General features: G+C 38.0%; 1 protein-coding gene across 4 annotated transcripts in view; it reads right to left on the bottom strand.

The window, feature by feature from the left end:
- The window catches only part of CFAP54 (cilia and flagella associated protein 54), a 377,198-nt gene that overhangs the window by 157,549 nt on the left and 195,204 nt on the right, over window positions 1–24,445 (bottom strand). For all 4 annotated transcript variants that reach the window (XM_008004317.3, XM_037996664.2, XM_037996665.2 and 1 more), the window contains 4 exons: window positions 20,307–20,360; window positions 16,327–16,522; window positions 6,679–6,758; window positions 4,651–4,811 (listed from right to left, as the gene is read on the bottom strand). In XM_008004317.3, the coding sequence (XP_008002508.3) occupies window positions 4,651–4,811; window positions 6,679–6,758; window positions 16,327–16,522; window positions 20,307–20,360 (491 nt within the window). The remainder of the gene's footprint in view (window positions 1–4,650; window positions 4,812–6,678; window positions 6,759–16,326; window positions 16,523–20,306; window positions 20,361–24,445) is intronic.

The following is a 24,445-nucleotide window of genomic DNA, read 5'->3' as shown; positions in this document are numbered from 1 at the left end:
ATATACATTTCCAGGGTACATAAAATATTTTGATACATTACATAATGTGTAATAATTAAATAGTGGTGATTGGTATATCCATTACCTTACACATTTATCTTCTCTTTGTGCTGGGAACATTTGAATAACACTGCCTATATTCTAAAGACTCTCAGAATACTTGACATCTTCAATTGTACATCTAAGGGACATCTCAAACTACATGCATTCAAATTTTAACCCCTGATGTTTCCGCTAAATAAGCTGCACCCCCACAATCTTCCCATTTCAGTTAACGACCACTTCTTTTTTGACTCCTCTCTTTTTCTCACAACTTATATTCAGTATCTGTAAAATCGAATGGCTCTACCTTCAAAATTTACTCAGAATCCAAGTACTTATCATTACCTCCAGTGCTATCACACTGGTAAGAACCACCACCATATTTCTGTTATTATAATAGCCTCCTTAATTCATCTCCTTGCTTTCACACCCTTTTCCTCTTATAATCAATTCTCATACTAGCAGCAAGAGCCATCCCTTTACAATGAAAATCAGATCATGTCCCTCCTCTGCTCAAAACTCTACAATGACTCCCCACTTCACTCAAGGTCAGTCTTTACCCTGGCCAAAAGGTCCTACGTAATGTTCTTGTCCACCAGTTACCTCTCTGCAGATCTCCCTTGCAACTCTGCCCCTCACTCACTCCACCCTAGCCATAAGAGATCTTGAGCTGTCCCTCAAACGTGTATCAGGCATGTTTCCATGGCCTGTAACACTTCCTCTATAAATATATTTGCATGGATAATTTTCTCATTTAAGTACTTTGTTCAGATGTCACCTCATCAATGAAGCCTGCCCTGACCACCCAAAATGTGGTTCAGATGTCACGACTGATCCCACATACACACACGTCAAGAGAGTATGAAAGAGGGTACTGCTCACATAATGAGACCTTCCAAGAAGATCAGAGCAGGTTCCCAAACAGGTGGGAAAATGTATGGAGAGAGCAAGGAAAAGAGACTGGCTCAGAGTTTTATGGTGGTTGGTGGGTGGCACTGGGGTAAGAGTTCCTGCACACAGGCCAGGACTTACATGGCTTGAACTTTCCACTAACACCAAAGGAGGAAAGAGATGGGCTTTCTTATCTGCTTGCTCAGGTCGGGGGCAGAAAGAGAAGGGGAGTGGTTGGGCTTGAAAGCTGGCAGCCATCGAAATCAAAATGGAGTCACACTCTTTATTACAACCACACAATTTTAAAATGGTAACTCCTCCCCTCCAATCTCTACTCGTTATATTCCCCACAGCACTTATCATTTTTGCCCACACTCTGTAATTTACTTGCATTTATAGTTTATTGTCAGCATGTTTATTATCTATTAGAATATAGGGCAAGATTTTGGAAAGTATTGTCATATATTTTATCTAGATTGTATATATGAGTATTGGGCCACTGATACCTGCCAGGAGCTTGGAACAGTGCCTAGCATATTGAAGGTGCACAAACTTATTTTTTAATGAATTAATGAATGATAAGAAATGTATGCATTATTAGATGGATCATTATTGAATGTGTCAGAGGACCTCATGATAGAAGTGTTTATCACAAATGGCATGGAGAAACTCTTGAATGTAGATTTCCATATTATTAAATATGGAAAAAGCACTATAATATTATTTTTACTACTCTATCTGACTGCTTATATATCTGTGAGTATATGGATACAGAAATTGTATTCTATGCATCTTTATATCTTCACTGCCTAGATCAGAGTCTGGCAGTGACAGAGTTAACAGATACTGGTTGACTAAATAAATAGGTCGATGAACAAACTAAATGAAAGAGCTGACACTAACAATTGCAGCACATTTAAATAATTAGCCACCTACAAGTTTCTTAAATAGTTCAGTGCAATATGATGCAGAAACTGTTACTTTTTCAAAATAGGTTTGTTTTTAATATTTTAATTCAATGTTTTAGAAAAAAACAATTTTAGGCTTTATCTGTAAAAAGGTCTAGTCTTTTTAAAAAGTAAATTAAATGTATTTTAAAAATCAAAGCATTGTTAATTTGTTCATTCTTTTTTTATATACTTTTTTTTGTTTTGTTTTACTTTAAATTCTAGAGTACATGTGCACAACGTGCAGGTTTGTTATATATGTACATATGTGCCACGTTGGTGTGCTGCACCCATTAACTTGTCATTTACATTAGGTATTTCTCCTAATACTATCCCTCCCCCCTTCCCCCACTCCCTGGCAGGCCCCGGTGTGTGATGTTCCCCACCCTGTGTCCATGTGTTCTCATTGTTCAATTCCCACCTATGAGTGAGAACATGCCGCGTTTGGTTTTCTGTCCTTATGATAGTTTGCTCAGAATGATGGTTTCTAGTTTCATTCATGTCCCTATAAAGGACATGAACTCATCCATTTTTATGGCTGCATAGTATTCCATGGTGTATATGTGCCACATTTTCTTAATCCAGTCTATCATTGATGGACATTTGGGTTGGTTCCAAGTCTTTGCTATTGTGAATAGTGCCGCAATAAACATATGTGTGCACATGTCTTTATAGCATCATGATTTATAATCCTTTGGTTATATACACAGTAATGGGATGGCTGGGTCAAATGGTATTTCTAGTTCTAGATCCTTGAGGAATCACCACACTGTCTTCCACCATGGTTGAACTAGTTTACAGTCCCACCAATAGTGTAAAAGCATTCCTATTTCTCCACATCCTCTCCAGCATCTGTTGTTTCCTGACTTTTTAATGATCGTCATTCTAACTGGTGTGAGATGGTATCTCATTGTGGTTTTGATTTGCATTTCTCTGATGACCAGTGATGATGAGCATTTTTTCATGTGTCTGTTGGCTGCATAAATGTCTTCTTTTGAGAAGTGTCTGTTCATATCCTTCACCCACTTTTTGATAGGGTTGATTTTTTCTTGTAAATTTGTTTAAGTTCTTTGTAGATTCTTTGTCAGATGGGTAGATTGTAAAAATTTTCTCCCATTCTGTAGGCTGCCTGTTCACTCTGATGATAGTTTCTTTTGCTGTGCAGAAGCTCTTTAATTAGATCCCATTTGTCAGTTTTGGCTTGTGTTGCATTGCTTTTGGTGTTTTAGTCATGAAGTCCTTGCCCATGCCTATGTACTGAATGGTATTCCTTCTAGGGTTTTAATGGTTTTAGGTCTAACATTTAAGTCTTTAATCCATCTTGAATTGATTTTTTGTAAGGTGTAAGGAAGGCATCCAGTGTCAGCTTTCTATATATGGCTAGCCAGTTTTCCCAGCACCATTTATTAAATAGGGAATCCTTTCCCCATTTCTTGTTTTTGTCAGCTTTGTCAAAGATCAGATGGTTGTAGATGTGTGGTATTATTTCTGAGGGCTCTATCCTGTTCCATTGGTCTACATCTCTGTTTTGGTACCAGTACCATGCTGTTTTGGTTACTGCAGCCTTGTAGTACAGTTTGAAGTCAGGTGGCGTGATGCCTCCAGCTTTGTTCTTTTGGCTTAGGATTGACTTGGCAATGCGGGCTCTTTTTTGGTTCCAGTTTTTGCCAATTCTGTGAAGAAAGTCATTGATAGCTTGATGGGGATGGCATTGAATCTATAAATTACCTTGGGCAGTATGGCTATTTTCACAATATTTATTCTTCCTATCCATGAGCATGGAATGTTCTTCCATTTGTTTGTGTCCTCTTTTATTTTGCTGAGCAGTGGTTTGTAGTTCTCCTTGAAGAGATCCTTCACATCCCTTGTAAGTTGGATTCCTAGGTATTTTATTCTCTTTGAAGCAATTGTGAATGGGAGTTCACTCATGATTTGGCTCTGTTTGTCTCTTATTGGTGTATAGGAATGCTTGTGATTTTTGCACATTGATTTTGTATCCTAAGACTTTGCTGAAGTTGCTTATCAGCTTAAGGAGATTTTGGACTGAGATGATGGGGTTTTCTAAATATACAATCATGTCATCTGCAAACAGGGACAATTTGACTTCCTCTTTTCCTAATTAAATACTCTTTACTTCTCTCTCTTGCCTGATTGCCCTGGCCAGAACTTCCAACACTATGTTGAATAGGAGTGGTGAGAGAGGGCATCCCTGTCTTGTGAATTTGTTCATTCTATATATGAAATTAAACAACCCAGCTGTGTGCCTTCATAAATAATCGCTTAATTGAGAACTGTAATTTTTTTTTTTTTTTTTTTTTGTGACAGACTCTCGCTCTGTCACCCAGGCTGGAGTGCAATGGGGCGATCTCTGCTCACTGCAACCTCTGCCTCCTGGGCTCAAGTGATTCTGCCTTAGCCACCCAAGTAGCTGGGATTACAGGCACCGCCACAAAGCCTGGTTAATTTTCATATTTTTAGTAGAGATGGGGTTTCGCCATGTTTGCCAGCCTGGTCTCCAACTCCCGGCCTCAAGTGATCTGCCCGCCTCAGCCTCCCAAAGTGCTGGGATTATAGGCATGAGCCACTGTACCCGGCCAGAACTATAATTTCAAATATAATCATGTATGAAAACTTCCCTGAATAATAAAAAGCAAGCAAACTATGGATACAGGAATTTCTAAAACTTACATAAAATTTAAGTCTATTTAACAAACTAGGGTGAGGAAACTCTCTTCAAAGGTATCCCTCCCCTGTGCATGGAGAGACGTACCTGTATGCTGCCCGGTGCCTCTGCAGAGCAACTGCAGCCAGCTGAAGCCTGGCCTCCACCACAATCTCCAGCTCGCCAGCGGAGCACTGAGACAGGCTCTTCTGTTCCACCTCGGACAGAAGGAAGTTTAACCTGTCCTCAGCTTCCATCAGTAACATCGACTAAGGAAAGGATACCATACATCACTGAGTTCAGAAATAATACAAATAATGTCTCTTTCTTCTTTAGCAAATATTTTTCATGTACTGAAAAATAACAATGAACGGAAGACCAAAAAGGAACTCGGTATCTAATCATCAGAGAAGAGAGTTCAGCAAAAAGGAAAAAGGCAACAGAAAATGAAAAGGAAAGTGAAAGCAAGCATCAGCATGAACGACAGTGACCTTTTCTTTTATGCACAGCTGGTGCTTACTATTCACAGTAGTTATGTTCTATAAAGTTCTCACAAACACTGATTACTGGACACTGAGCCATTGCTCCTAGGGGAGATATGGAGAAAAGTACCTGAGAGCCTCTGGTCACAACATTTTCATTAACTGCTCAATACATAGCCTTGTTTAATGTGTGTTTATGGCTAAGGATATATAACAGTATATTTAACATATACTGTTAATTCGCTAACCTGCAACTCACAGCCAATAGCACTCACTTCTGAAGGAAGCTTATCTAACACACATAGTTTCTCTGGGTCATCACAGCCCTCTTAACTTAGAAATGCTCCACAGCACTTCAGCACTATGCTGGAGGGTCATTGTAAATATTGACAAAAATGCAAAAAGCATGGTACTAAACAGACCATGAAAAGGACACTTGTTTACAGTACGAGAGTGGCAACAAAAAGTCAGAGCATCTTCTTGTTCGACTCAGCTGGGAATGTGTGATTGGGCAGCTCAAATTTTTCTATGCTCTGTATGTGTTCACGAATAGCCAACTAAGGGCCAAAAGTATTGATTTTCAGACTACAAATAAATTTCAGTAGATCCGTAAATTAGCAAACACAGAATCTGTGAATAATGCGGATCAACTGTATTTCAAGTTACAGTATGGTCACCTAGTTGGTAATGTGAAGATATTGAGATTTTTACAGTAGACAATCAATAGTAAATAGCAACCTGACATGGCAGAAGATAAAGGGGCCAACCAATCTTTCAAGTGACAGGCCACTAAAAATGTACATGTGCAGAGCAGTGAATATTACATAAATATTAGGGCAATTTAGCACAATGTTTAGGAACGTGGATGTGGATTTTGAATCAAAAAGATGCAGTCCTCCTGGATCTATATTTTATTAGTTGTATGATGTTAGTCAAATTGTTAGACGTCTAAGTCTCAGTTTTCTCATGGTTCAGCACAACACAGTTCAAAACTGATTACTACCTACATCATTAAGTTATAAAAATTAAATAATCATGCAAAAGCTGTTGTTGCCATTGTCATCACTATTATTGGGAAATGATAAACAGGGCATTGAATACTCATATTCCACCAAATAGTGAATCATGTTTTTTTTGAGTTTTTTTGAAATGGAGTTTCGCTCTTGTTGCCCAGAGTGGAATGCAGTGGTGCGATCTTGGCTCACTGCAACCTCTACCTCCTGGGTCCAAGTGATTCTCCCGCCTCAGCCTCCTGAGTAGCTGGGATTACAGGCATGCACCACCACACCCGGCTAATTTTGTATTTTTAGTAGAGACGGGATTTCTCCATGTTGGTCAGGCTGCTCTTGAACTCACGACCTCAGGTGATCTGCCCACTTTGGCCTCCCAAAGTGCTGAGATTACAGGTGTGAGCCACCATGCCCAGCCAAATCATATTTTCTGAAGCACTTTAATCAGGTTGTGAAGTCAAAGCTGGACATCCACTTTTCTCATGAGGAGTAAACTCCATCTCTGACTCCAACCCATTCTTATGCAAGAAAAGGTAATTGCTCTCACAAGAGCAAGAATAACTCTGATAGCAGGCCCATCCAGGGCCTAATAGTGCATTTTTGGTAACTAACTTATTATGGTTTGAAAACAATTTCAAACTTACCTTTAGCATGCTAAGAGTGGTCTCATCTTTAAGTTTTGTAAGATTATAAAATGAACTTCCATCATCCTTTGAATATATCTCTATAAAGACACAAAATTTTGGAAGGACCAAGAATACCTATGGTTAGTTTAAATATTAATTCTAGGTTTATTTTATTTTGAGACAGGGTCTGGCTCTGTCACCCAGGCTGAAGCACAGTGTCACAATCTCAGCTCACTGCAACCTTTGCCTCCTGGGCTCAAGCCATCTTCTCATCTCAGCCTCCCAAGTAGCTGGGACTATAGGCCACCATCATGCCCGGCTAATTTTTGTATTTTTTGTAGAGATGGGGTTTCACCATGTTGGCCAGACTAGTCTTGAACTCCTGAGCTCAAGTGATCCACCCATCTCGGCCTCCCAAAGTGCTAGGATTATAGGCATGAGCCACTGCACCCACCCTAATTCTATTAATAGTTTTTAAAACTCATCATTCACAGGAAAACTATCCATAAGTTTAATAATTTTTTAAAAACACAATGATAATATAGAAACACAGGAATATAGAAGCATATTCCTATATCAAATAGTCCCTAATGTTATATATTAGAAGGCTGAAGCTGATTCTTACAACAAATCAGACAATTCTGAAAGAATTCTTTACGTATTTAGTGATGTTATTCAAGCTATTGGCTACTGATACAGTTTCTCCTCTAACATTTCAATAAGATCTCTGTGGAAGCATCAGTTCTTCTGATATGTACATGCCCCTCAGTCTAAGAGCTGAGCGTGAGACCAGTTGGAACAGCATAATCCACAATACTCGAATATCTCTTTCAAAATCTCCATCCACGATCCAAAGTCTGCTTTTATTCTGAACTGTGGAGAAGTGAGAGAATTCAGATCACTGTCTTTGCCTGCTTCATTCAACTGGGCTTCTAGATTATGGGAGAGAAAGATGAACCACAAATCATTTTACTACAAATGACAGAAAAATATATCCACCTGAAGAAATTAAGTTTGTTAAGTACGAAGAAGAATTCTAAAATAACATGGAACTTAATACACCTAACTTCCTCTCCTCTTTCAACACAAACCTTCCCTACCTGGCTAGTCTCCTAAATTATGAGAGTCTGAATCTAGGGGTCAGCTGAGGATGAGGGAGGGCTAGGGCTCTTGGAAGGCCCAGCAGGAGGATCTGGGACTGGGCTTTCTCACCTAAGGGAGAAAGTAAGAATGAGAGAGACAATGATGGAGAGAAAACAAATGCCTGAACATGGTACAAAAGAAGCCTGGAATGCATGTTACCATACAAAAGACCCTAGGAAGAGTTTAACCTAGACATTTCGATGAACCTGTGTGTGATAAAATTAACACGGGTCCCACATGAGTGTTCCCCTCTAGAATAAAAAGAGGAGCTAGACAGGCCATCCATAGGCGAAGAGATATAGGAGTCCTGATGTCTTAGGAGAGGCTGGTTACCTGCCTGCCACTCTACATCTCACTGACTTCACCTTCTCCATTGCATAGCTGATGCCAACATGACAGGAACCCCAATGGGATGACCAGCAAAAATAACACCATATCCAGGATCTGAGGTTCAGACTAATCATGTTCACTTAATGCATGCTCCTCTCCTTTCTGAGCACTTGGCAAGCCATACTTCCTGCCCTCTTTGCACTTAAATATGGTCGTATCCAATTAAATAAGAATTCCAGACTAAATTTCAGAGTTCCATTTAAGGGCTCATGTGCCACCCTATCTATGCCTTTCTAGGCAAGGTCAGAGCAGAGTGTTTCAGATGGTGCGCCTCCAAGATAGTAGCACTTGGGTACCTGAGTGGCTTTGCAAAACACAGCCCCTTGTCAATCTGAGCAAGAACTAAATCCTTGCTGTGGTAAGCCATGATATTTAAAGACTGATTTGCTACAACAGACCGGCTTAGCCTGACTTCTACAGGGGCTCAGTAGGCAAGGAGAGGAAACTCAAATGGGAAGTAGAACTGCTAGGAGGCATGACAAATTGAAACCAAAATAATAAGAACACTTAGGGAAGTGCAAGCAGAGTACCAGAAAATGCTTTCTGGAATGAAATGCTTTGTCAAAATGCAGATTCTTTCAATGTTTAGGCAGGTATCAGGCAGATCTGCTTCCAATCAAATCCCTGATCTAAAAGAATTAAGAGAAACATCTCCAATCAAAAAATCAAATTTTCTAAAATAAAAGAAATAGATCTCTTATCTGCTTTTATGGAAGCCAGAAGACTAGGATTAACATCTAGAAATACTGAGGAAAGGATAGAAAATCTACATATTTAATTCTAAACAGGTAATTACATATGTAAAAAGGTAGTACTAAATAAAGTTATTGAAATAGAATGGACATGCTAAAGGAAAACTAATAAGAATCTAGAATTAAAATCAACTAAAATCAGGAGTTGGATGTGAAGTGAGGTGATGTCACCTGCTGAAGGGAAAAGCATGGGAGAAAAGGGGAAACTGGAAGTTTTTCCAGGTCTTTGATTTGAGTGGAGTAGCTTGGTAAGTGAACTAGCTGCTATGTTATCTACAAATGATAGTAGAGAATATGGACCTAATTGTGAACTCCAGGAAGGGAAAATTAAAAGGGCACAAAATATGAAAAAATGAGAAAATATGTTCTTGGACGGGAAGACAATAAAAATATATAAATTACATTAAAATTAATATAAGCATCTTAACGAATTCCAATGAAAAAGCCTTTTGTCTTTTGTTATCGTAGTTTTCTTGTTTAGAATCAGATTGAATTACCTTGAAGTATGCAGGTAGAATATTCCTAAGAATATATAAGGAAAATAGGAAAAAGTGAAGGGTGAATAGTGATGACCTTAACAGATAAAAGTACTAATATTTTTCCAGATTGTTTTTTCAGGAATCACGAATCCAGCAATACTTCACCCCTTCTAGAACCCACAATCCATTGACACTACCAGTTTTTCACTGTTCCCTTTTCCTCTCTTTCCCCTGCCATCTCATCCCTCCTTACCCAGCTTTAGTTCCTTAGTTCATCAAACATAATCACTCTTGCAAACACCTTACATGTCTTTACCCATCTCTCCTTTATGGCACCCACCTGGTCAATCCCCAAGCCCCAGCAAATCCAATTCTCTGTTGACATCGGCACCCCTGAATTTTAATGTGGCTGGGGAAAAAACCATGCTAACTCTTCTCACTTTAAATTCATACAGAAATACAAAAAGGCTCTGCAAGCTGCCCAGCAGTCCTGCTCCATTTCCCTAGTCCATCTGCCCTCCTATGCTCTCAGACAACTACTTCATCCCTTCTCTTCTCTCCTTAAATCTCCAACACTTCCTCCCTGGTTCTCACTCAGTTGATGTCTTTGTTTCCTATTCCAATGAAGAAACCAAAGAAATTACCAAATAACTTGCAAACATATCTACAACACATCTATCCATCCACTAGCATGTGAACCTATACACTCTGCCCTTCAACTTGTCATTATAGGTGAATTTTATGTTGCCATGTAGGGCCAAACCCTCCACTTGAGTGCTAGTTCCATTCCCATCTTGCCTACTTAAGGGTATCAAGTTAGAAATCTCCTCACTCCACACCTTGCATCATCATTATTTTCCCTCTTTCTATTTGATGATTCCCATCAAAACAAAAACAGATTGCTACTTTTTCAGTTTAAAAAAACAAACAAAAAAAACAAAAACCTTCTTTTGTCCCTTTCAGCAGCCTCCCCATTTATCTCCATTCATTCTGATTCCCCTGCACACATTCTGTTTGATTCCACTCCAATAAGGGTTAGTTCAACAAAGTTCATCTTCTAGATTCTTCAATGACATTCTTTTTGTTAAGTCCAAGCTCCATCTTCCTTGGCCTTTTGATTCAATTGATCACTCCTTCCTCCTCAAAACACCTTGTTCACTCATCCTTTCTCAGTCTCCTTTGTGGATTCTCCCTCATTTATTTGACCTCTTGTTGATGAAACCAAGCATTTCTCCTGTCTCTTCTCCATCTAAACTCATTTCCATGGAGATGACGCGCGGTCTTAGGCCTTTAAATACTATCTATAGGCTAATGATTGGGAAACATTTCTTCAGTGTGGACTTCTCTCCTGAGCTCCAGAATCACATCTCAAACTATCTACTCTTTAGTTCCATTCAGGTGCTTAAAAGGCATCCCACACTTAACCTGCCCCAGAGTGAACTTCTGATCTTCCCTTTCAAATCTTTTTGACTCCACCTTCAAGGTATATCCAGAATCTGGCTATTTCTCACCACCTCCACTGCAACTACTCTTGTTGAAGCCATCATAAGCTCTAATTGAATTATTCAATAGCCTTTTAAAAAGAAATATGATTATGCTCCTCAAATTATTCACCCTGTTGGTTCCCCTAACCCCATAGCCTAACCTAGTCTCAATACAGAAACCAGAGTTAGGCTTTAGAAACTTTTAGTTCTTCCTCTTAAAACTTTTCCAGTGGTATTCCAACTCACTCAGAATAAAAGCCAAATATTTTATAATGACCTTCAAATCCTTTCATAATCACTCTGTTATCTCCCTGACAGCATCTCCTAGAACTTTCACCTTTGTTCACTCTGCTCCAGCCATACTAGGCTCCAGCTGTTCCTCAAGCATGCCAGCCACATGCCCATCTCAGAGTCTCGGTATTTGTTCCCTTAATCTAGAATACTATTCCTCAGAAACTCACACCTCATTCCCTCTCCTCTTTTAGACCTGTGCTCAAATATCACCTGTTTATTAAGACTCTTCCTGAAAACCCTATTTTAAATTACACCCAACTCCTGTACTCCCTAACTCCCTTTCCTGCTTTCCAAAGCACTTGTTACCATGTAACCCACAATGCCTTTATTCATTTAATTTACTGTATTTTTCTACCATAACAAGTTTTAAGAGAGTATTTTTGTGTTTATTTTCACTGTTACATTCTCAATTCTCAAATAACATAGGAGGTAATAAATGGTTTTCAGTTATAAAATCAAAGTAACTATTTTATTAACACAAGAAGCCAGGAAAATCAGTAGTAGAAATAGAGAATCAAGAATCATACCCTATTTCACTTAACATAATGTCCTCCAGTTCTATCCGTGTTGCTACAAATGACTGGAGTTCATTCTTTTTTATGGCTGAATAATATTCCATTGTGTATATATACCATATTTTCTTTATCCCTTCATCCATTGCTGGACACTTAGGTTGATTCCATATCTTGGCTATTGTTAATAGTGCTGCAATAAACATGGTAATGCAGGTATTCCTTTGATAAACTGATTTTCTTTTCTTTTGGATATACAGAAAAGATTTCTGGATCATACAGTAGTTCTACTTTCAGTTTATTGAGGAATGACCATACTATTTTCAATAGTTGTACTAATTTACATTTCTACCAACAGTATATGAGCATTTTCCTTTCTCCACATCCTCACTAGCATTTGCTATTTTCTGTCTTTTTGGTAAAAGCCATTTTAACTGGGGTGTGATTATATCTCATCGTGGTTTTGATTTGTATTTTCCTGATTATTAGGGATGGTAAGTATTTTCTCATATGCTTTTTGGCCACTAATATGTCTTCTTTTGATAAATATCTACCCAGGTCTTTTTCCTACTTTTTATTTGAATTACTTGTGTTTATTTTGCTGTTGGGTTGTGTGAGTTCTTTATATGTTAAGTGAAATAAGCCAGGCACAGAAAGAAAAACATTGCCTGTTCTCACTCATATGTAGGAGTTAAGAAAAAAATTGTTTTCATGGAGATAGAGAGAATGGTGGTTACTAGAGGCTGGGAAGGGGAGATGGGAAGGAGGGATGAAGAGAAGTTCATTGGTGGGTACGAACATGCAATTAGATAGAAGAAATAAATTCTGGTGTTTGATAGCACAGTAGGGTGACTACTGTTAACAAGAATTTATAGTATATTCCAAAACAGAAGAGAAGATTCAGAGTGTTCCCAACACAAAGAAATGACAAGTGTTTGAGATAAAGGATATCCCAATTACCCTGATTTGATCATTACACACTTTATGTGTATATAAAAAAAATACCCCACATATGTGTACAACTATTACATATTAATTTTTAAAACTGTAAAATGAAAAAGGAATCATAACCTAGTACATATGAGAATTTATTATATAATGAATTTCTTATTTCAGCGAGGAAAAGATAGATTTTTTAAATAAATGATAATGACACACTAGTTATTTATCTAAACTTACAAAGGATATAACATCTCAGGGAAAAGAGATGTCCAAAGTCTGAAACACAATAAGTAATGGTGAGCAAAGAAAACAGCAAATAAGTAGGTAAAGCTAAACAACTATTGAGTGGGGAAAAAAAATAGTATAATGTCTAAATATCAAATTAACAAAAATAAAAACCTAAAACCTAAAGCTATCAAATTATTAAAGTAGGAAGGGGTGATCAGAGCAAAATGATCTATGAAGAGGGTAGAGATACTAATTAACTTTAAATTTTAAGTTAAATATGACACATCAATTTCATTCCTAGATATATATACAGAAGCTCTTACTCATAAGCACTCAGAGACATGTACAAGAATGTTTATAGAAAACAGTCTAAATGTCTATCATCAGTACATGAAGAAATAAAATGAAAATAAAGGAACCACAGCTACCAACATAAATATAGATAAATCTCAAAAACACATTGTTTAGGAGATTAACTTCTGGCATCCCAATGTGAAGAGCTCTATGAACCCACTTTCCCATTAAATTAGTAAAAATTATTGGTTTTTTAATGCTTGAAGTCTCTGGAAATGATTCTAAAGCCATACAGCAAATGATTAAACATCTACTCAAAAACACTTACTAAAATGTGGTGAGAACAGTACTACAAGTCTGCGGTATTTGGAGAAAGATGACTACTTCTCTTCCCCCGGCCTGTTCAGTGAGATGGAAACTTCACTTCAAACTGGCACAACTAAGAAGACGGGGTTCCCTTGATCCACCCAGCCCCACCACCTTGTGGGACAGAGTCTCTAGCTTAAGCAAAGTAACACTGATAACACAGGAGCCCCTCTAAGTTTCTTTCCCAACTCGTAAGGGTAGTTAACAAAGAAAATAATAAAGACTGAAATATACAATAATAAAATAGAAAATAGAAGAAAAAGTAGAAGAAATCAACAAAATCAAAAAACCTATAGCTAGACTGAGAAAGACAAAAGGAGAAAAGACTCAAATTAATAGAATTGGAAATGAAAGAGGAAACATTACTACTAATCTTACAAATTTCAAAAAAAGAATTATAAAGGAAGACTATGAAAAATTGTATACCAATAAATTAAATAGCACAGATGAAATGGATGAATTCCTAGAAAGACACAAACTATCAAAACTGAGTCAAGAAATAGACAATTTTAAGAGAACTACAAAAAGAGATTGAATTGCTAATCAAAATGCTATCCACAAATATAAGTTCAAGCTCAGATGTCTTCACTGTTGAATTCTACCAAACATTTAAAGAGTTAATATCAATTCTTCACAAACTCTTCTAAAATATAAAAGAGGAGGGAATATTTCCCAACTCATTCTATGAGGCTATATTAATTATGTCTTTACATTTTCTGTATGTCTCAAGACCAGCCTGGCTAACATGATAAAAACCCATCTCTACTAAAAATACAAAAAAAATTATCCAGGCATGGTGGCAGGCACCTGTAATCCCAGCTACTCAGGAGACTGAGGCGGGAGAATTGCTTGAACTCGGGAGGCGAAGGTTGCAATGAGCCTAGATTGCACCATTGCACTCCAGCCTGGGTGACAAGAGCAAAACTCCGTCTCAAAAAAAAAAAAAAAAAAAAAAAAATTCTGTATGTCTGATGCAGAAATGATAACATTTGGGGCCTTGCTGACCTCCCAGTTCCTAGAGATGGTAAAAGACTCACCTGTGAGCACACCTTTCATGTGCAAACTAAAGAGCCCATGCCCCCACCACCTCCTTTATTAGGCTCTTACTCTAGGCCACTCTTCCCCTAATCACCTCAAGCCCAGTTATCAGTTATCTAGAGACAGCCCCTATCCTGTCAGGGCTCACTGAAATTATTCAAACTAAAATTATTCAAATACTAAGCCTGTTCACCCTGCCTTACCCATCCATTTGCATAGCAACCACAATAAAGGCTCTTGCTCACGTTTCCCTCCCACTGCCCTCTGCCTCCTGAGACGCAGCCCAGCTCTCCTATTTTCCCTTCTCCCACAGTGGTGTGGCACACCCTTCCTCTTGGAAACTGTAACTATTTTTTCAATGGCAGTCATCTGATCTGTTGATCTCACCATAAGAAAAACCTACATTTTAAAATAGAGGCCCCAGAATTACTCTGATATCAAAACTAGACAAAGACACTACAAGAAAACTAAAGACCAATATGTCTTATGAGTATGAATGCAATAATATTTAACAAAATGCTAGCAAACAGAATCTAACAAGTAAAAAGAACTATAGGCCATACGCAGTGGCTCACACCTGTAATCCCAGCACTTTGGGAGGCAGGGGCAGGCAGATCACTTGAGATCAGGAGTTTGAGACCAGCCTGGCCAACATGGTGAAACCCCATCTCTACGAAAACTACAAAAAATTAGCTGGGCATGGTGGCAGGCACCTATTGTCCCAATTACTTAGGAGGCTGAGGCAGGAAAATCACTTGAACCCGGAGGCAGAGGTTGCAGTGAGCTGAGCTTGCACCACTGCGCTCCAGCCTGGGCAACAGAGTGAGACTCCATCTCAAAAAAAAAAAAATTATAAACCATGATCAAGTGGGACTTATCCCAAGAATGTAAGGTTGGTTAAATGTCCAAAAATCAATTAATGTAACACACCATATCAACAGAATAAAAAGCAAGAACCACATAATCATCCCAATAGATGCAGAGAGAGCATTTAATAGAATTCAGCACTTTCATGATAAAAATCACTTGACAAACTAAGAATGGAAGAGAAATTGCTCAACCTGATAAAGCATATCTATGAAAAACCCACAGTTAATATCAAACTGAATGGTAAAAATCACCTATTTTTAAGGCAACATCTAATACAATTGAAAATTTCTCTATGGCCCATAAATCCCACCCAGGGGTTATATACCCCATAGAAAGATACACTATGTCATCCGGGTATGTTGCACAGTGGCAATGTTCCTTGGAAATGAAGTGCACGTGCACGAGTGGAGGGGCACATTCCTTCTTATTCAATCACTCCTCTATTGGTGCACATGCACTTTGTTTCCAAGGAACATACATGGGGGATGATCATGGCCTAGAATACTATACAGTCAATATAACGAACCAAAGCAAAGCAGTAGACTTGGAGTGATTTCAATGAAGTTTTTCTGCATGGGAAATACCAAATGCAGAAAAATGTGAATATACCATTTTGTAAATAAATGATAAATCCTATCGTGTGTGTGTGTATATATGATAGTGTATTATATATAAAGTATATGAATATGGATATATATAAACAGGTATGTATATGCATACACCTAGACATAAGTACATATGTGTGCCATTACATGAGCTTAGAGAAAGATGTGGAAGAATATATACTATATAATTTATATAGATTAGTGGGGGCTGGGAGAATAGTTAGGGAAAGGGAGGAGAAAGGGAAATAGGCAAAAAATAAAACAACTACCTTTCAAGTTTGGTAGGTTTGGTTTGCTCCTGTCGGTAATTACTGTCTTAAATTTATTTTCTGGGACACAATTTATTGTCGCAGCCACACTTAGGAAAAAGTATGCTTTAACAAAATTAAACTTATTTAAGAGATGCGGTTGGCCAATTGTAACCAGAACTGCAGGCAAGCCTTTAATTCTTAATTCATCCATTGCCTAAAAAAATGGAAAAAAGGAAAAAGAGCAAGTTAGAAAAATACTTTTTCAGATATTATTAGCTTCATTCTTTTGCAGTCCACATTTGGTGTTGGATGAAGGAATATAGGGCTGGGCACGGGGTATTGTAAATGGGAGGTCTATTGAGAGAGACATGTAACATCGGAACCATCTCAACAGTTCAACAATGCTTCTGCTGTTCCCCACCAATTTCTGACCTGTGCCTCATGAGGCCAGTTCTGCCATCATGGCAGAGTAAACCTGGTGCTCAGAGTGAAGGATGGGATCCTTTATCAAAACAGACAAACTGGAACCTCATTAGACACATACACCGGCTACTCTGCTTTAGTGTGAGTAAATCAGAGATACTATGACAAGAAGAAGAAAAGATGGGCAGACAAGCAATCTCCCTACCCTGCTTAGAGTCCACCGTCAATCATTAGAACCCTTCTCATATACACCCTCAACCACCTGGGTCCTCGCCTATCCAAACACACTTCCTTAGCAAAATCGCAGCTCCAACTCTGAAATCCAACTCTGAGCCCTCTTAGGGTCTGCGTCCCTGGGGTGGAAAAGGGATGGAGAAAAATCACACAATCACACAAATTATCCCATTTTAAGTACCCAACCAAACCTCAATGCTGCCTGGTAATATTCCAATAGTTTGCCAGTCCATTCACCCTCTCTTTCTTTCTTAGACAACCATTTCGCACCCTTCTCTCCTCCGAATTCTAACCTTTCCTTCCCTGGTTTCCTCCCAGCCAATGGCCTTGCTTCTTCCACTTCACTAGGAAAACTGAAGCAGTCAGAATAGAGCAAACTCCTCCATCTGTTTCACCCACCTGAGCATCTGCCCCCACAGCTCTACCTTCCTTTCTGCTATCTAAGCCTGGCATTACCACTTAGGCCATCATTCCTTTCTCCAATGGCCTACTCAGTCATTCTCTCCTATATCATAAATATGCCACTCTCTACAGAAACATTCCTATCAGCACACAGCCATGCTTCATCTCCTCCATTTCAATAACCCCAAAACTCTCTATACCCCAACTTCCTTCTCCAGCCACTACCCCATTCTTTCCTCCCCTTCACAACAACACTCTGAAGAGTTCCAGTTTCTCTCCTTTCATTTGCTCCTAAACCCACTCCATCCCTACATCTTAACCCTTTGGTCAAATTCACCGATGGCCTACACTTGGCTAAATCCAATGTTCAATTATCAGTCTTCAAATACCATGTTACTTCTGATATGATGCCATTATTTTATATGCCAATTAAGCTGTCACATGCCATCAACTGTAAAACGCATTCTGATTTTAGAGACATTAAACGTGAAAAAATTCATGCTTAAGATTCAGAGTATTATTGTATTTGATTCATCATAAAAATTTGTACTACTGATCACCCACTCTTTCCAAACATGCTTTCTCCTCTTGGCTTTCAGGCCACCACACTCCCTTGGTTTCCTTCCTATCCCTCTGGCCTCTCCTTTTCTGTCTTCTTTGTTGCGTCCCTCTTCTTCTCCTATACCTCTTAATATTGGACTGTCCTGGAACTCAGTACTCTTCCTTCTCCTCACTCCCTCCCCTTAGGTGATCTTAATCAGGCTCATGGTTTTAATCTCATCTGAATACTGATGAAATCACAACTTTTTCTCTGTAGCTCCAACCTCTCTTCTGAACTCCAAATTCACAGAATCAACTTCTGACTCAACTCCTCCACTTGGATGTCTAACAGATATCTCAAATTCAACATCTCTAAACTCAATATCTCCAACACACACACAAACAGAGAGAGAGAGAGAGCGAGAGACCCACACACACACACAAATGTAAACGTTTTGAGGTTTGGGAATTTGTATTATGGTTGACGATGTATTTGATTGACAGCATCAGAACAGTACCTGGCACATGGCAGGCACAACAGATGAGAAAAGTAATCCCTTTATGGCATAAATCAGTCAGGACACACTACTGCTCAAAACTCTCCAGTGGCTCTTCATTTTGCTCAGATAACAGCCTGGTTACAATGGCCCTACTACCCCTTCTCAATTTGACCTGTCTGACCTTATCTCTTACTGCTCCCATCATTCACAGAGCTCTAGCCACACTGGCTTAGATGTCCCTCGCCAAGCTAGGCAATCTTGTCTCAGGGCCTTTGTACTTACCTTTCCCTCTTTTTAGATTGTTCCTTCTCCAGATTTCATATGACTTGCACCTTTAGCTGTTTCAGGTCTATTCACAAAAGCCACTTCAGTGAAGACTAACCTGATTACCCCATTCAAAATTACCATCTCAACCTAGCCCCATGCTCCCAATTCCCTTTAGGCACAGCTGCATTTATTTTCTCCCATAGCATGGTTCTCCTTCTAATGCACTATATAATTTACATATTTAAAACATATTTACTTATATATCATGCTTTATTACTAGTATTGCCCATTAAGGAGAGTTTGTAGTTTGTCTGTATTGTCGATTGATTAGTGTTGATTGACAGCATCAGAACTAATGTTGATTGGCAGCCTACCGCCTTGCACACAACAAGCTCTTGATTTTATTTGTTGAATTAATATGTAAGGCAGATGTTGGGGCTATCTATTCTAGAAAAAAAAAAGAAACTATTTGCCTTATGTAAACAAAAAAATTCCATTGTTTGGAAGAGCTTGAAGCATGAAACTTCAGATTGGTTGGGAGAAGGTTTCTCTTCTCTTTTCTCTCCACAGCAAACAGTGATTTAATGAGCCTTGACAATTATACACAAACACTTGAGGATCAAAAGAAGATTAATTAGTAATATTATTTAGCACTCGCTTCTTTATGCAAAAAAATATAAAGTATAATCTGAACAGTCTTAAGCAGACCAACAGTACTGTTTTAACTAATTAGCTAATAAAAACCGAATTTCCATTATACTGTTAGTCTCTTTTTGCATAAAAAGAAATCATCAGACAGACATTCTTTTTATACCAAAAACCACTCCCTAAGGAAGTGTTTTAGGATGCCCTGGCATTTAAGATGGGAAAGGAAGAAATATTCTTAGATACCCAAAGGTCTTGGAACACTAAAATGAAATATGAATACATATTTCTATCTTCCTAATACCAGTTATTTCATTTCAGGCAAATTGCTTATAAATTAAAACAAATTTTTAGGAAAATAAAAAACAATGAATCATCTGAAGGATAATTAAAAGTGAACTTTGTGAAATAAAATGCACATTAATAGAAGAGTAATAAGATTACATTTAATAAAAGTTAGATATATTCCTATTAAAATTATGGAAGACAAAAATAAAGCAACTTTGAGAAAATATCTCTCAAAATTATTTAATTAAAAATAAATACCTTACTTAATGCTGTTTCCTAGCACTTAAAAAAATAAAAACCATGTGTATCTATCTGCATTAACTGTCGCCTGGTTCTATGAACTCCTTCCTCATCCATGGCCCCCTTTAACAAGGGTTGTGCCACAGCTCTCCTGCTCTAACACTTCCTAGGAGAGACAGACTGCCAATACTCCTAAGATTTTTAAAAATTATTATTTCAAGATATTCAAATATTACTAGGTCATCAAGTGCTTAAGTCCCAATCATTCCATTTGTGACAGGAACAAACGTATTTAGATGGGCAGTAGAATCCTCTTTTTGTGAAAGATACTGGGCAAAAAAAAGAATATTACATAGCAGATTTTCAGAATCAAAGACTGTATCAACCAAATAGATTAGAATGACTCAAAAATTATCCACACTTAGGAAAACCATGTTTATAAAATATTATTATCCTTACCTGTATATTTTCTTTACTGGTAAGAGGTTTTCCTGAGTCAAATGATTGAAATATCTGTCAAAATACAAGTAGTAACAGCAAGAACAAGATTGAGTATTCTTTTAAATAAAACATTTAATGTATTCTAAAATTATTTTAATTATCATTTTTATTGAAAAAGTAATTTATGCTCTAGTCAGAAAAAATAAGCATAGTATAAAGAAAGTAAAAATCATACATAAGTCAACTTCCTTTAAGAAATACAATGTTAATATTTGATGTTTTTCCTACTAATGTCTTTTTGATGTATTTTAAATTTTTAAAAATAGATTTGTATTCCATGTTCACTAAACTTTTACATCATAATTTTCTTCACATATCATTAAATTATTTGTAAACTTCAGTCTAATGAGTAGGTGATACTTTATCCTATGAATGCAGCCTAATAATCTCTTTCCTATTGCTGGACATCTCGGGGAGCCACTTCCCCATCATTATCCCATCATTCAGCCCTAGTTTAAATAACACTGATGACTATTTTGTCTATATTTCTGATTACTGCCTTAGGATAGATTCCTGAAAGCAGAATTTCTAGGTCAAAAGATATGAATATACTGAGAAAATTGAAAGAGTCTGGCTCAATTTACACTCCCACCTACATTGTATGAAAATGTCAGAATTATTGCACTTTTAACAACAGTGAGTATTATCACTTAAAAAAAATCTTTACCAGTTTGAGACAAAATTGTATTGCTATTCAGAATAAATATTTTTGGTTGTTTTTTCCTTTTTTGGTGTATTATTTGTCATTATATTTGGCTCTAAATACAATGTTGCATTAGGAAACATTTAGTTTATTTGCCACAGGAGACTAATGTATCTAGTAGGATGCATCTCTCTTAGTATAGAAGACCCTTTTTAAAAGATTCCCATTGGTAGAATCCAACAGTGATGTCCCTCTGCCCCTTCCTCAACCCCCTTCGTCACCAGGAAGTCACCAACAGCTTCCATGGACAGGTTGCTCACATGTAGATGGTGTCCTACTCAAGTACCTATACGTCTTTGCCTGGCCATAAGAATGTTCAGGAGAGACTAGAAGTGCAGAGAATAAACCTTGCCAAACAAGAACAACAGAAGTGTTCTACCCAGTCTCTCTGAGAGCCCCAGTTACCCATATCGGTGACCTTCTCGTTCATGCTCTCTGAATTGGTTTTCCCCACTTCCCTATCTAGCTCTCCTACTAGCTCACCTTACTTCCTTGAATCACTTCCCAAAGACACTATTGTTCCCATATCCTAGTCTCAGGATCTGCTTTTGACAGAACCTCCCAAAACAATACATCACAGATAGCTTTTATTGAAAAAGTATTGGTAAGTGTTTTAAAATTTTTTCCCTTCTTTGAAGATATTCTTCATTACCCATAATACATTGAAAAGTGAGTAACTGAATCCAAGGGGAAATCCTTGGTGGTATAAATTAAAGAGAGTTTAATAATGGGACTTTAGATTTGGTGATAAGAGCAGAATACCAAGATAATGTTAAAATAGAGAATTTTTTTAAAGGCCTGTGAAAAGTTCAATAGTAATCTGTAGGACTTTTTCAGTTACTTCTTTTACAAGTGAAATTTAATTCATTAATCCCTTCTTTAAATAACTAGCCCGCAGCTTAATACCATTGGCACCTATTTTAATTATAAATCTTGAACACATTTCCTCTTTTAATTACACTTTTTAAATTCCCAAATGAAGCTGGAAAGCTGCAAATTAACTTTGAGAATACAAAATCTGAAATCAGAATCTATTGGGAGATAGATTCACCCATACATTTATCTTATGAAAACTAGTTGATAAAAATGAAGTTTGAAATCTACTTGTAAAAATTTGTTTCTGACCTTTTGATTTATTTCAGTGAAAGCAGTGACCATTGAAAACTCTCTCTTGTTTCTCATCCTACCCAACTGGTTTCTCTCCTTCTCATCCTCCTGGACTCTAAATGTGAGTGACCTTAATATCTAGTCCTCTGACTTTTGCTTTTCTCTATCTGCCTCATCCCCAGCTGATTTCATCCAGTTCCATGATTTTAAATCTCTCTTCTAGCATTCCCAAATGTGTCCCTGCAACCCCAACCTCTCCCCTGAATTCCAGACCCTATATGATCTGCACCTAACTATGCTGCATTTCCACCTGGATGTCTACTGCGAAACTCATACTTAACATGTTCAACCCCTATCTGGAGCAGTATTCCCCATCTCAGTATATGAAAACGTCTTCCTACCAGTTGCTCAGGTTGAACACTCTGTAGTCATCCTTGCCTCCTTTCTCTTACATCCTATATCCAAACCATTATCAGCAAATGCAGCTGGCTGTACCTTCACAACACACCCAGAACCGGACTGCTGCTCACTCCCTTCACCACAGTCATCTCAATCACTATCATGCCCCACCCAGATTATCTGCAACAGCCTCCTAACTGGTCTCCGAATGTATACCCCTGCCCACCCGCAGCCTCTTCCCCAATAGTAAGCAGTGTCCTTTCATATTTAATTCCTATCGTGTTGCTTCTCTGCTCAAAACTCTGTGCTATTTCTCATCTTATTTAGAGAAAATTCCAGTCCTTTTCAAGCCCTATGAGGTCTTACATGATCTGACTCCTAGGTCCCTCCTCCTCCTCCTCCTCCTCCTCCTCTTCCTCCTCCTCCTCTTCCTCCTCCTTTTCCTCTTCCTCCTCATTGTAGCCTCACTTTGCCTACTTGGTTTTCTTCAACCACTTCTTGCAAGCATCCCTTTTAGAACCTTTGCCCTCACAGTTGCTCCTACGTGGAAGGTTGTTCCCTCAAATCTTTCCATGGCTCACTTCCCTCAAAACTTGCTTATTGTAGAGATTCTCTAAACCACTTTGAATAAAACAGCACCTCACTGCCCTGGTCACTCTCCATCCCCTCAACTCTGCTTGATTGTCCTTGACAGCTGTGTATATACCTGACATATACTTATGTGCTTAATGTGTTTGGTGTTTGTCTTCCTCACTGGACTGTAAGCTCCAGGAAAGCAGGAGCCCCCCTGTTGTCTTTCTTCTGCTCTATCTCCATGCCTGGAATGGCACCTGTATTCAGTAAGCCTCAAAAAACATTTTTTAACTAATTAAAGTGTAATTAACTGAGGAGCAAGCAAGAAAATATTGCTAATTTATTCCAGGTAAGATGATGTTTAATTTATGCCACAGAAAATGAGCAAAACAATCAACCAACTGATACCAATCTCACTCTCTGTCCCCTCTCTGTGTGTATCTCTCTATCCATCTATCTATCAATCACACACAGATATATGCATATATATGGATGTATATACATACCTATGCACATGCATGTATCCAATTGCCTAATAAACATCCCTCTTGAGATGTTCTGTGGATAGCCTCACACCCTATTACAATAAGTTATAATGCTGTAGCAGTCATATGGAGTAATAAGAAGGTACATTTTAGGAGAATACTCTGAAGTAATTATCATATTATATGTAAATATAATGTCAGCCTATGCTAGTGGTTTTCAAGACTTATAGCTCATTCCCCAGGTTGCTTTAGGTCCTCCAAATTTGAATCCAACCAGCTGGTATTGTGCCTATCAGTCTCACTCCTCACACATACACTCTCTCCCAGGCAAACCGATTTGCTATCTTCTCCTATTTCCTTTATTGCTGGTCTAGGAGGGTCACAAGCATCTGCCTGAAGCATGATCACCCAGCGATTCCCAGATCACCATGAAGACCAAAAGAGAGGAAAATAATAGCTCCCTCTGATTTAATTTATGCTTTAAACATCAACTCCAGTATTCATTTTCAAGGGTGCTTCAATTATCCAGTTTATAAATATAAATTAAACAAGCCAGGTAAAAACTATCTGCTAAAATCAAAAAAGGTTAGACAATATGGAGGAATGTTCTCTCCTCACAGAAATCAGAAGAAATTTGAACACATTCTTAAAACTTTGGTATAAAGTATGAAAATCAAAGAGACCCAAATAAGACATAAGGAAACACTATTTTGATTTAAAATATTAACTAGAAATTGTAATATCAGACCCAAAAAACTAAGCAGTAGTGGCTGATAAATGTGCCTAGTGAGACTGCCCATGGTAACTATAATAAAAAGCAACATGCAGCA

The sequence above is a fragment of the Chlorocebus sabaeus genome, chromosome 11, assembly GCF_047675955.1.
Source record: "Chlorocebus sabaeus isolate Y175 chromosome 11, mChlSab1.0.hap1, whole genome shotgun sequence".
NCBI classification, from domain to species: Eukaryota; Metazoa; Chordata; class Mammalia; order Primates; family Cercopithecidae; genus Chlorocebus; species Chlorocebus sabaeus.
Note: the sequence above shows the minus strand (reverse complement) of the source record. Positions and strands in the feature narration are given on the sequence as shown.